Source organism: Pelophylax lessonae, assembly GCF_965119305.1.
Source record: "Pelophylax lessonae genome assembly, chromosome: 7".
In the NCBI taxonomy this organism is placed as follows: domain Eukaryota; kingdom Metazoa; phylum Chordata; class Amphibia; order Anura; family Ranidae; genus Pelophylax; species Pelophylax lessonae.
The window spans coordinates 227,286,566-227,299,624 of NC_138774.1; the positions used below are offsets into that span (position 1 = coordinate 227,286,566).

At 42.8% G+C, this 13,059-nt stretch overlaps 1 protein-coding gene across 1 annotated transcript in view; it reads left to right on the forward strand.

Moving 5' to 3' along the window:
- Window positions 1–13,059, forward strand: part of LOC309560599 (ficolin-2-like) — a gene marked incomplete at its 3' end in the record, with an annotated part of 566,275 nt that overhangs the window by 459,191 nt on the left and 94,025 nt on the right. Inside the window, exons 2-3 of the mRNA XM_082264227.1 lie at window positions 6,569–6,641; window positions 9,568–9,681. Of these exons, the coding sequence (XP_082120353.1) occupies window positions 6,572–6,641; window positions 9,568–9,681 (184 nt within the window). The 5' untranslated portion in view covers window positions 6,569–6,571. The remainder of the gene's footprint in view (window positions 1–6,568; window positions 6,642–9,567; window positions 9,682–13,059) is intronic.

The window sequence follows — 13,059 nt, forward strand, 5'->3', positions numbered from 1 at the left end:
CTTGAATACTTTTTTCTCCCCTTTTTTTCCCCCTTTTACCCCCCCCCCTTTTTTTTTTTTTTTGGGAGGAATGCCCAAAAATAAAGGGGGTGTACAGACACGCCGTGCAGTCGTGACATCACCGTCTAAATCTACGGTAACTATGGCGTCTCAGACCGAACAGACAACAGTGATCAGGGAAGTAGAACCGCCTGCAAGTTTAGAGACGCTCATGCATGCCATAGTAGACTGTAAGACGGCCCTGACCTCTAAAATTGATTGTGTACAATCAGATATTGGACTTATCCGTAAAGATATGGACAATTTCCGAGATAGAGTTACCGAGATGGAAATGCGGGTTTCAGAAGTAGAAGACACACAGAAAGGTTATAACTCGGATGTTCAGCTGCTCAAAGCCAGGGTTAAGCAGCTGGAAATAAGAGCAGAAGATGCAGAAAACCGCAATCGTAGGAATAACTTACGGATTATAGGTCTCCCGGAGGGGTCCGAGGGTGCAAACCCGGTGACCTTTATTGAGCACTTACTTCCGACCATCCTTCCAGAAGCTAAATTCTCTCCTTTTTTTTCAGTGGTACGTGCACATCGGATACCAGGGAAGCGAGGGCCTCCCGGCTCTCCTCCACGCACCTTTATTCTGAGGTTTCTTCACTATGGTGACCGGGACACTGTTTTACGAGCAGCCCGCTCTCAGGGTGAAGTGAAATACGAGGGTGGTAAACTTTTTATTTTTCCAGATTATTCTGTTGAAACACAGCGTCAGAGGAAGTCATTTGATCAAGCCCGTTCTAAGTTAAGAGAAAAGGGGTTGAAATATAGTACTCTGTTCCCAGCTAAATTGCGGGTACAAGATGGTGAACATGTGCGTCTCTTTTCCTCCCCAAAAGAGGTGTTATCCTGGCTTGAGACATACAAGTAGGACTGAAACTGAACCCTTTTTTTTTTTTTTTTTTCTCCTTCCTCTTGGCCTCTCACAGTTTGCTTTCCCAAATTTCACACGATAGTTGGGTGAATTAAGATACAAGTTTTTTTTTTTTTTTTTTTTTTTTCTTATCCCTTTTTTGAACGCCGGAGTCTTCTCCCTTCCCCTCCCTTTTTTTTTTTTTTCTTCTAAGGGGGGGGGGGGGGGGTAATATAGCGCCTCCTTTTTGACACTTACCCCCTAGGGTGGACTATGAGGTCCGCGGTGGGTGGGATACAAACCCTCTCCAATTTGGGGAGATGGGTGGGGGGGATGGGGATGTTTGAATCATTACTCTGTTATGGTATTTATTGTATTTTTCAGTTGTTTTCCCTTTTTTTTTTTTTTTTTTTTTTTTTTAGACATTGGCACACAAATATATATTATTATATATATGTTGTATACACTGTTTTATGAGCGGATATGGAATCTTTAAGGGTGATTTCTTGGAACACTAGAGGTTTGAATTCCCCGCAGAAACGCTCTTTAGTATTTCAATATTTAAAAACGTTTAATCCTCACATATGTGTTCTGCAGGAGACCCACTTGTTGGGTACCCGAACGCTGGCTCTTAAGAAACCATGGGTTGGGCATCATTACCACTCTACGTTTTCTACGTATGCTTGTGGAGTCAGCGTTCTTATCCACAAGTCTCTCCCGTTTAGACTAATGGGTCTTTCCCTGGACCCGGATGGACGATTTGTTTTGCTCAATCTGCAGATATCATCTTTTACTTTATTGCTGGTAGGCTTATATATACCTCCGCCAGCTTCAGTCAGGCTGTTATATAAAATTTTTAAAGAAATTGCAAAATATGAGAATGATAACATACTTATTGTGGGTGATTTTAATATGGTTCCAGACCCGAACATGGATAGAATGACTGGAGACTCTTCCACCAGATCGGATCTTGCTGTATGGGCTGAGACCTATGGGTTGACAGACCTATGGCGTTGGCACCATCCCCATGCTAGGGAATATACCTGCCACTCCGCCACTTATAAATCCTTTTCTCGAATTGACTTAATGTTTGCAGGGGGGTCATTACTATCTCGGGTGCGGGAGATTCGGGTTCTTCCTCGTGGGATCTCTGACCATGCTCCACTTCTCTTAAATATGGAATTATCTGGTAACCCCTCTCATAGACTATGGCGTTTATCCAGATATTGGATCTCTGATTCTGATATAAACCCTTTAGTCGAACCCCAGATAGCGGCCTTTTGGGAGATAAATCCGGGCACGTCATCAGTGGCTATGGTCTGGGACGCTTTTAAGGTTTGCACCCGGGGGTATTATCAGACAGCTATTGGGAAGATCCAACGATATAGGCGAACAAATCTACTGCAAAAAGAAAAGGAAGCTAGAGATATGGAAAATCTATACATACAAACTAGAGACCCCACTCACTATACACAATTTCAATCCTTGACTAGGGAGGTAATGGCAATACGCACAGCCCTTACACAGAAAAAACTGCTTTCTCAATCTCAACATATTTTCGTACATGGAGAGTATAACGGTAAAATGCTGGCGCAAATTTCTAGGGAACAGACAAGTGGGTATAGTATAGCACATATACAGGATCAATCAGGTACTCTTCACTCCAATCCAGAAACTATTAATCATAACTTCACTGATTATTATCGGGCCCTATATAATACTAGGGTTAATTATTCAGGAGATGAACTCGATCATTATCTACAGGCAGTGGACTTTCCAGTTTTAACTGGTAGAGATAGGGCCAAATTAGACGCCCCTATTACTCTTTTGGAGATCCAGGAAGTGGTGGCCTCCCTACAACCCGATAAGACACCAGGACCGGATGGAATTCCTGTTGAATTCTATAAGGCCCATATGGACCTTTTGGGCCCGCATTTATTAGCCACTCTTCTAGGATCTCTAAATGATGGGGAACTCCCTAAAACAATGAGCGAAGCGATTATTGTTGTGATCCCTAAACCAGGGAAGGACCCATCATTATGTTCATCATACAGACCTATCTCTTTATTAAATGTTGATGGGAAGATCCTTTCAAAAGTCTTGGCCACTCGACTTAATAGTGTTATTACAGGCTTGATTCATCCGGACCAAACTGGATTTATACCTGAACGGGGCACTGATATCAATATCCGCAGATTGTTTACACATATGGCCTTGGCGTCGGGGGAGGGAGCAGGAGTGGTCGCCTCCCTCGACGCCGAGAAAGCATTCGATTCTGTTGAGTGGCCATTTCTTTGGAGGATCCTAGCTAGCTTCGGGTTTGGCCCAAATTTTGTCTCATGGATTAAGCTTCTCTATGAGAACCCTACGGCTAGAGTACGCACTAATACATCTCTGTCGGATAAATTCCCTCTACTGAGGGGTACCCGACAGGGATGTCCGTTATCCCCAGCCTTGTTTGCCTTGGCTTTGGAGCCGCTCGCGATTATGTTGCGAGCGGACCCACAAGTCCGAGGCATTAAGGTGGGAGTCATTGAAGAGAAGTTGTCTTTATATGCAGACGACACCTTGATATATTTGGCGGATGCTTCCACATCATTACATAGGGCCTTACAATTATTTGACATCTTTGGTCGTTTTTCAGGTATAAGTATTAATTGGTCTAAGTCCGTCCTCTTTCCACTACACCCATCGATACCTTTAATCGATACTCAGACACCGTTGAAATGGGTACAGGATATGGTGTACTTAGGCATCAAAGTGGGCCCAACATTGGAGGTGTACCAACAAAATAACATTGACCCTTTAGTTTTACAATTAAATAAAAAGTGTGCGTCTTGGCGCATGCTTCCCTTGTCCCCCGTTGGCAGAATTAATTTAATAAAAATGAATTATCTTCCGAAATTTTTGTATTTTTTTCGTAATTCCCCCATTGATATGACTAGAACCTTTTTTTCGAGATTAGATAGTATTGTAACAACTTTTGTATGGGCTGGGCGAACTCCACGAGTCGCAAGACGCACGCTATATCTTCCTCTTGCAAGAGGAGGTTTAGCGCTTCCTAACTTTAAATTGTATTTTTGGGCGGCTGTTCTGGTGACGGTCCGGTGGTGGTTCTCCCAGCCCAAAACTAACTCCGCAGTTACACTAGAAGCAGCACTACTGGGTTCATATGCGGCCCTTAGTAATCTTGTTTTTCGGGGTGAACAGGCACATCCTCAAATAAAGTCTGATGAAGACTGTGCTGCGGATATGGACTCGGGCGTGGGTGATATATAACACACCATTGCACATATCCCCCCACACTCCGTTGTGGGGTAATCCTAATTTAAAACATCTATATCATCTCCCTGATCCACAGGTATGGGCTGCTAGAGGGATTTTGACTATGAAACATGTTATTAAAGATGGAAGACTTCAGGGCTTTAATGTTCTCCAGTCTACCCATTCATTACCTCCCACCATGGGGTTTTGTTACCGCCAGCTTAGTCATGCTATGCGGGCTCAGTTCCAAGGTCTTGTTGTCCTGGAATCAGACCCTTTGGAGAAAATGTTAACTTTTAAGGTAATAGGGAAAACTCTTTCTGCTATATATTCCATACTCTTAACAGATCATAGTCAATCCTCTGAGAAAACCTATAATAAATGGAAGGAGGACATTCCAGATCTGACTATTGAAGAGTGGGAGGACTCGGTGAATAATTATATTCCCTCAATGATAGCGGCCAGGGACAGATTTATACAACTTAAATTCTTACATAGAGCATATTATACGCCGCAACGTCTTGCTAGGATATATCCCATGAAAGATCCCTTGTGCATTAGATGTGGGCATGGAATAGGTACATTCTTACATGTTGTTTGGTCGTGTCCCGACCTGGCAACCTTTTGGAAAGAAGTGACGGACACTATTGGCGAAATCTTTGACATTATGATCCCTTTGGACCCAAAGGTAACTTTATTGAGTAACCTTACAGAACTGGCAGGGGACAAATATGCTAAAAAGTGCATTACGTATACCCTGTTCTATGCCAGGAGAGAAATCCTTCTGCGATGGAAGTTACCCGAACCTCCTACCCGATTATCCTGGATAGCTGCCGTTACTAAGACACTTCCATTCTACCGTTTCACATACGGTAGTAGGAATTGCCCAAAAAAATTTGATAAAGTCTGGTCAGCCTGGATTGACGCAGTAGGTGTGCCAATGTCACCTGTTCCATAATGACATAAGTAGGTACTTAATAACTAATTAGGTGATAAAATTTTTTTTTTTTTTTTTTTGTTTTTTTTTTTTTTTTTTTTCCTGCTCCTAAACTGGTTTATTGATATTCCCCTTCCCCTCCCATCCCTAAAGAATAATTTTTTTTTTTTTTTTTTTCTTGTGTGTGTGTTTCTATGTATGGATAATATTATGTTTTGTGCAGAGTAATGTATTGTATTGGAATATTTGTGTTGTTTATATGTTTAACAATAAAATAAAAATTTAACTGTAAAAAAAAAAAAAAAGATATTGGATCTCCTCCAGGGTTCCGACAGCACAGCAATGGATTGCACAAGTTAACAGTTCTCTCGTTAGAGAAAAAATGACCTATTAACACAGGAAAGCACATAAAGAATTTCTATCGCTGTGGCAGCCCTGGCTGGATGATCCGGCCCTGGCTCCTCCACAGTTAGTCATGCACAGACTTCTTATGGGTTAAGCTAGTTCCCACTTCAAGAACTGTTTAGATGCTGATGTTCGGTGAGGCTCTTCCCCTCTCCCCCCCCCCCATTTCTCTTTCTTTTATCCGTCCGGTGGTCCTGTTTGCCTGCTCCTTTCCCCCTCCTCCCCCCCCTCTTCTCCACCCTCCTCCCTACTTTGATTCCCCCTTCTACTCCAGTGTTTTCCATTTAGCGCCAATCCTTTATTGGGTACTCCTGTCCGGTTAGGGTCCATAGGTACCTCCTACAGCTGATGGTTATTAGTTCACTGTCTTTGTTCCCTGGGGGGTTACCTTTCAGAATGCTTGTTAGGTGGTGCTCGGCGGAGCGTTCTCGGCCAGCAGATAGCATTGACTTCAGGATTGGACAGTGGGTTGCTTATATGATTGCTTTATGGACTGTTACTTGTGCATTGTACTGCCTTATCTCTTATACAGTATTGTTTGATTTTCGTATGCTCACACTTTCTACTGCCTGTACAATGTTCAACTGTTTCTTCTTATCATGATTTATTTTCTGGAAAAAAAAAGTATCTAAATATGACTCAATATTAGCCTCTTGCAGTCACTGTACAGCAAAGCTCAGAATGGGAGAGAGGGAAGCAGCACACAAAGCCAATCAGCTGTGCTGCAGTGCAAGGAGCATGCTATGTACTTGCAGAAAATTTTCTAATCCATAAAAAAACGAATTCAGACACCACAAATAGGGTCTGGAAAACAACAATTCTATTTTTGTGTTTGGGTTTAGTTATATTTATTGTTATAAAAAAAAAAATCTGATAGACTTTTATGGGCAAAAACTCCAATGTTGTTCTCATTTTCATTTACCATCTTTTCACAGATGACTCCCTCCCCTGTGTTACAAGGGGTGGAAGAATGTAAATAGGAGGAGTTCCAAGGGAGTTAAGTTCCCCATAGTTGCTCAGTTTGCTCTCAGAGCAGGTCGGAGTCCGGGGAGGAAGAAGGATTGATCATGTGGGTACCATCACTCATAGTGCTTTGGGCAGTGGCCTTTGTCTGTAGTGCTGAAGATACGTGTCCAGGTAAGTCCTCTATATATAATGCTGGGCTGGTTTCCTCATCTTTATAATGCCTTTTCCTATAACTAGCTACATACTGACTATAAGGCATTGCCTAAACTGGTCAGAGTGATATATAGACTACCGTTGGTGACCTGCCTGGGAAACATGCTAATGGTCAGGCTGTCACACTCAGTATATTAATTTTTGGCTTGGATAGGTTTTGGTTGTTTTTGGTATGGAAGTCCCCACATCAGAAATCTCAGCACACAAATTTTCTGCACTAATTATAATCATAGTTACATAGTTACATAGTTAGTGAGGTTGAAAAAAGACATCAGTCCATCCAGTTCAACCTATGATGTGTGTGTGTGTTTGCTTTTAACCGTACATTGTATACCCCTGTATGTTGTGGTCTTTAAGGTGTCCATCTAATAGTTTTTTGAAACTATCAATGCTCCCTGCTGATACGACTGCTTGTGGAAGAGAATTCCACATCCTTACCGCTCTTACAGTGAAGAACCCCTTACGCACTTTAAGGTTAAACCGCCTTTCCTCAAGTTTTAGTGAGTGGCCCCGCGTCTTATTGTATCTCCTTTCTCTGAATAGTTTGTTCCTTATGCTAGGGTCGCCAGTACAGTATTTGTACATTGATATCATATCCCCCCTCAATCGTCTCTTCTCCAGAGAGAATAGGTTCAGTGCTTGTAGTCTTTCCTCATAGCTGATGTCCTCCATTCCCCTAATTATTTTTGTTGCCCTTCTCTGGACTTTCTCCAGTTCCAGCACATCCTTCCTGAGGACCGGTGCCCAGAACTGGACAGCATACTCCAGATGTGGCCGGACCAGAGTCTTGTAGAGAGGGAGAATAATCTCTTTATTTCTGGAGTGAATCCCCTTTTTTATACAACCCAGTATTCTGTTGTCTTTGCTTGCGGTGGCTTGGCATTGCATGCCACTGCCAAGCCTGTTGTCTACCAGTACCCCCAGGTCCCTTTCCATCCTAGACTCACCCAGAGGTTCCCCCCCCCTAGTGAGTAGCTTGCCTTCTGGTTTCTGGCCCCCAAGTGCATTACTTTACATTTTTCAACATTAAATCTCATCTGCCATGTAGTTGCCCACCCCGTTATTTTGTTCAGGTCTGCTTGCAAGATTTCCACATCCTGCATAGAAGATATTGGCATGCCTAATTTAGTATCATCTGCAAATACTGAGATTGTACTAGATATCCCCTCCTCTAGATCATTTATGAATAAATTAAACAGGATTGGTCCCAGGACAGAACCCTGGGGGACCCCACTTTCCACACCCGCCCAATCTGAGTGCTCCCCATTAATCACCACCCTCTGTACTCTCCCCTGGAGCCAGTTCTCTATCCAGGTACTCACCTTATGGTCCATACCTACCTTCCTTAGTTTGTACAGTAAGCGTTTGTGGGGAACGGTGTCAAAAGCCTTTGCAAAGTCCAGATACACCACATCCACAGGCTTACCTTTATCTAAGTGGCAGCTCACTTCATCGCACATTTAATTACACCAGTAAAATTAATAAATCACATGTAAAATATGGGTGATAAAGAGCGTTAAAGTGTATCTCTGGGCCAGCGTTTCTCCAAGGTTCCCTGGGATGCCACAAGCAGGGTCTGATGTGATGGGGGGGGGGGGCTCTCATAAGACTCTAATGTAATCGAGGGCCTCTGACTGTGGTGATGAGGGGTCCTCTGATCTTTGGGGGGAACTTCAATGTGATGGCGGGACTCTGACTTGTAGGAGGACCTCTAATGTGATGAGGGCATCTGATGGGATGTGGGGTACACTGATGTATAGGGGGGCTCTGACGTGAAGGAGACCTCTGATGATTAGAGGGGGCTTTTGGTGTGAAGTAAATTTTATCAAGGTGGTTGTGTGCATCATCCCAGGATCAGGTTTCCCATTGATAAGTAACATATTTTATTTACATTTTAGACTGGGGTGACTCAAGATTTTGCAAACTTTTAAAGAACACTGCTCTAGGAAGATCTTTTATTTTAGATACAGTAGTGAAGGCTTAGACCTTCTGTCAGATGTTGTTGCTATATATGTCCCCATTAGGGATACTCATTTGAACTGGTGACCACTGTCACCAAGGAAGAAAGTCAAGAGAAATCCAAAATTTTACAGTGTCTCCAGAGCCAGGGCCGATCCTGGGCGGGTGCGCGGGGTGCACCGCGCCCAGGCGCCGCGTGAGGGGAGGGGGGGGCGCACATCTCCCGCAAGTCGCGGGAGTCTCTCACTACAGCCAATGGAGCCTCTACATCCTTTGTAGTTCCGGCTCACAGGCGGACTTCAGAGCAAAAGGAAATGAGAAATCTTCTAATGGGGACATCTGTTCCTGGGACATCTAAGAGGAGAGTTTTATACTAACTACCTATTTACACAATGGTACACAGACAATCCCTGCAATCTCTAGAAGGATCTTAGGCCAGCCATAGACGGTTCGAATCGCAGCCGGTTCAGCAGGAACAGGCCAAGTTTTCATTTGTGGATGGCTGGCTGAATTTACCAAGTTAATTGATCGATTAGCTTTGGTACAACCAGCCTGCCGGATTTTCTTGCGATTATCACTAGCGCCTGCTATAGCTGCTAGCAATAATCACTATCTTTTATCTTTTCCCAGCAGGAATGGCTTCCCGTGCCCCTCCCCCCCCCCTTTCCCTGGTAGAATACAATGTCTCAGCAGGAGGGATTCCCCTGTTAGCACTGTGTTGATGGGGGAATCATGCAACTTTCTCAACAATCCCTAGTTGCAGGAAAGATGTTTGTACCATCTATGGTCTGCCTAAGAATAAGTGTTCTGCTGGGGGTCAGGGACAATTGTCCTCCTTTCCACAAGTGTTTCTAAATGGTTGCTGCATTTTCACATTAATTATAAAAGACTTAATATTGTGTCCTGTGCATACCTCTGCTTGCAGATGTAAAGGTCATAGGACTTGGAGACTCAGATAAACTGACCATTCTCCGAGGATGTCCTGGTTATCCTGGATCTCCCGGGCAAAAAGGAGAAGATGGAGCCGCTGGAGAGAAAGGCAAGTAGAATGTAAATGAATAAAAAGGTGTATTTATGGTATATACAGTAGGTATAGAAAATAATCAACCCCCTTTAAAATAATCACATTTTGTTGCTTTGCAGCCTAAAATTAAGACAGACAAAGTTTTCATTTTCTCTAGCTGTTTTTACGAGTGCAACTTATAACATCCAAGTGAAATATATAACACCATTTCATTGGTTGGATTTGACAGATAATCATTCTCTCTATTAGACATTTGTATTTGTTTAATATGTATTACCTGAAATTTACCAATAAACATTATTGGAAATGAAAGATATAACACCAAAATGTCAGAAAAAGATATAATAGGACTATGTCTCTCGCTCTTCTTCCACGATTGGAGGTGAGTGCATTTGAAGAAAGGTGGTGGGACCCACTGAATGTTGATGTGGATTGATGTGACCATTAAAGCAGAGCCTCGCCCCGCCCACAAAAAAAATTAAAAGTCAGCAGCTACAACTACTGTAGCTGCCGACTTATAATATTAGGACACTTATCTGTTCAGGGATCCCGTGATGTAGGCACCCCAGCCAATTTTTGGATTGGCTCTCGGGTGCTGCCGCCTCCATTTGTGGGCTTCCCGGCTGTGAATGCGCGAAGCGCGCTGCACTTTTCAAACTGGCCCAGCAGTGGAGGAAGGAGGAGTAGGCCAAACTTCCGAGGGATCCCGCCACGGCGAGGTCTCACGGAAGTGGGAATGGGTACCTGTCAAAAACATCCCCCCTGAAAGGTGCCAAATGTGGCACCGGAGGGGTGGAGGAAGCAGATAAGCGGAGCTTCTATTTTTGGGTGGAACTCCACTTTAAGCACAAAGTGGAGGAAGATATTATTTTCTTTGAGCTTTGTGGACTTTATATTACTAATTAGGGAGATAGATGATCTATGGACTATATACTCTTTACGTAGAGCCACTTGTGCATTAATACAGTAGTTTTTCTTCATTCACTTTGATTGTAGGAATTTAAGCTTATTTACTTCATTGCACATGTTATATTGGGAGACTGCACCATTAGGAAGCGCCGTATAACATAAATATTGCTATTACTACACAGTGCGGGAACATCTATATATATATATATATATATATATATATATATATATATATATATATATATATATAGTGTACTGCAGTGTTTACCACAGCATTACATAACATAATAGTGCTGTATACCCTTTATTTTTTTTGGTTGCTCCAGGTTTTTTTTTTATTATTATTTTGTGTCTTTTTTTGTCCCCTGCCTAACCCCTTTTTTTAAAATTGTGGAGGCGTGGTGTTCCCCTTTTTACATTTTTGTCAGTGTCAGCCCTCAGTTTAAAGTGCACCAAACACCACTTTTCATTGACTAAAGTGCATATAATTACACATGATGAGGAAAAGGGAAGCAGCCATTTTATTTATCAAATATTTACTTATGATTATCAAACATGGATTTAGGATTAAGCAGATATATTAGATGTATATTTTGTGATAAGTCATATTGTATAACAGCTGTTGTCTTCAAAAGCCATTTATACCTCCTGTTGTTAGATTGCTATCTCAACCTTTGAAGACCTGTCCAGTTGTTTACTGCCCTACTGGAAGTAACAAGCCTTTGTGAACAACTATCCTGCAATTCAATCAAGATGTGACTTCAAAGAACCTTTAGATAACCTTTAGATAGATAGGCGACACCCACTTCAGAATGTATAAATTGTAATACAAGTCCTTAAGAAGTTAGAGCAATGATTATTAAGCCAACAGAATGTAATGTGATTGACTTGCTCTCCAAACATGTCTCTATCTACATGTTTGTCTAAATAAATATAATTTTCAATCTGTTCAAATCTTCAACAGTCAAAATGTTACTGAAACCCGTGAGTTTTGGGGTTACCCTTACACACATTTCCCAGTATCTATAAAATTTGGGTAATAAGCCCCCCCATCATGTCCTGGAGGCCAACAAGGAGAGGCAGATGTTGCCATGCCATCATGAGGGGGGCCAGCAGCATCTGTGTCCACATGCAAAAGTGGACGTGATCCGTCCTCAGGCAGGGCAGGTTTGTCTCTGTTTAGTGACGTGGCCCGTGCTATCCAGCCACAGCGTGCAGAGGAAGTGGTGGACTGGCTTACTAAACCATCCTTATCCCCCTCATCCTCTGTGACCCAAGCTGGCACTAGTGCACAGTCCACCACAGCTGCTATAGTGGCTTATTCTGCCTCCTTGTCCACAGCTATTCCTGCCATAGCCCCAGCATCATGAATGAAGAAGCCAGCTGAATTTTTTAACACAACATCAGCCACTTGCTTTTTGAGATTGCACAGACATTACTTTATTCTGATGTTGGTTCTGAGGTAGACAAAGGGGAGAACACTGATAAACAACAAATTGGCAGCCATGTTTCCTGAGCCGCAGCGTATTACTAAGTTGGCTCCAGTGATGATGAGGATGGAGGGGATGCTGATGATGTCACTAACGCGACTTGGGTACCAGATAGAGCAGAGGAAAGTGAGGGGGAGAAACAACCCTAATGAGGCAGGATGTCCTCCAGAGGCAGCCATCATGGAAGATTAGAGAACAACCACCCAAGATTAGAGAACACTGTGAACAGGGGAAAAGTTTGTTTGAACAAAAACTCCACTGAAGTCTATGGGACTCGAATGTCAAAAATCAAACGGCCTCATTTTGAAGGCTTAAATACAAGTTATTTCCCCAAAAAAGTGTATGGGGGTCCGGGTCCTGACCTGGGTAACATGTAGCAATGCAAAACATTTTTTTAAAAACGATCGTCTTTAAAGGAGCAGTGATTTACTGATTTTAATGAGGCTTAAAGTGAAAGTATAAAAATGAAAAATTCTTTCAAATATCGTGCTTGGGGGGTCCCCTTAATGTGCCTGTAAAGTAGCGCATCTCTAGGATGTATGTAGCCTGCTACAGCAATACTGACATTTCTAAAGGGAAAAAAATGGCATATACAAGTATACATACAAATTTGAAATCACATGTACTTGTCATACAGGTGCAGAAAAATTGGGCCTTGGTTGTTGGTGGTGCCTAAACACTGCAACCCCCTCACAGTTACTCTTGCTGGGCATAGGAATGGGCCCTGCTGGTAAAAATTCCATATGAATTTGAAATCGCATGTACTTGTCATATAGGTGCAGAAAAATTGGGCTTTGGTTCTTGGTGGTGCCTGAAAACCGCAACCCATCGCAGTTACTCTTGCTGGGCACAGGGACAGGTCCTGCTGCTAAAAATTCTATACAAATTTGAAATTGGCAAAGATCAAGTGTTGTATGTGTTCTTATCAGTGATCTAGTGGGGGCGCTGTGCTGTCATCTCACCTGGCCAAGGTTGGGTGTCAGCTATGTAAACC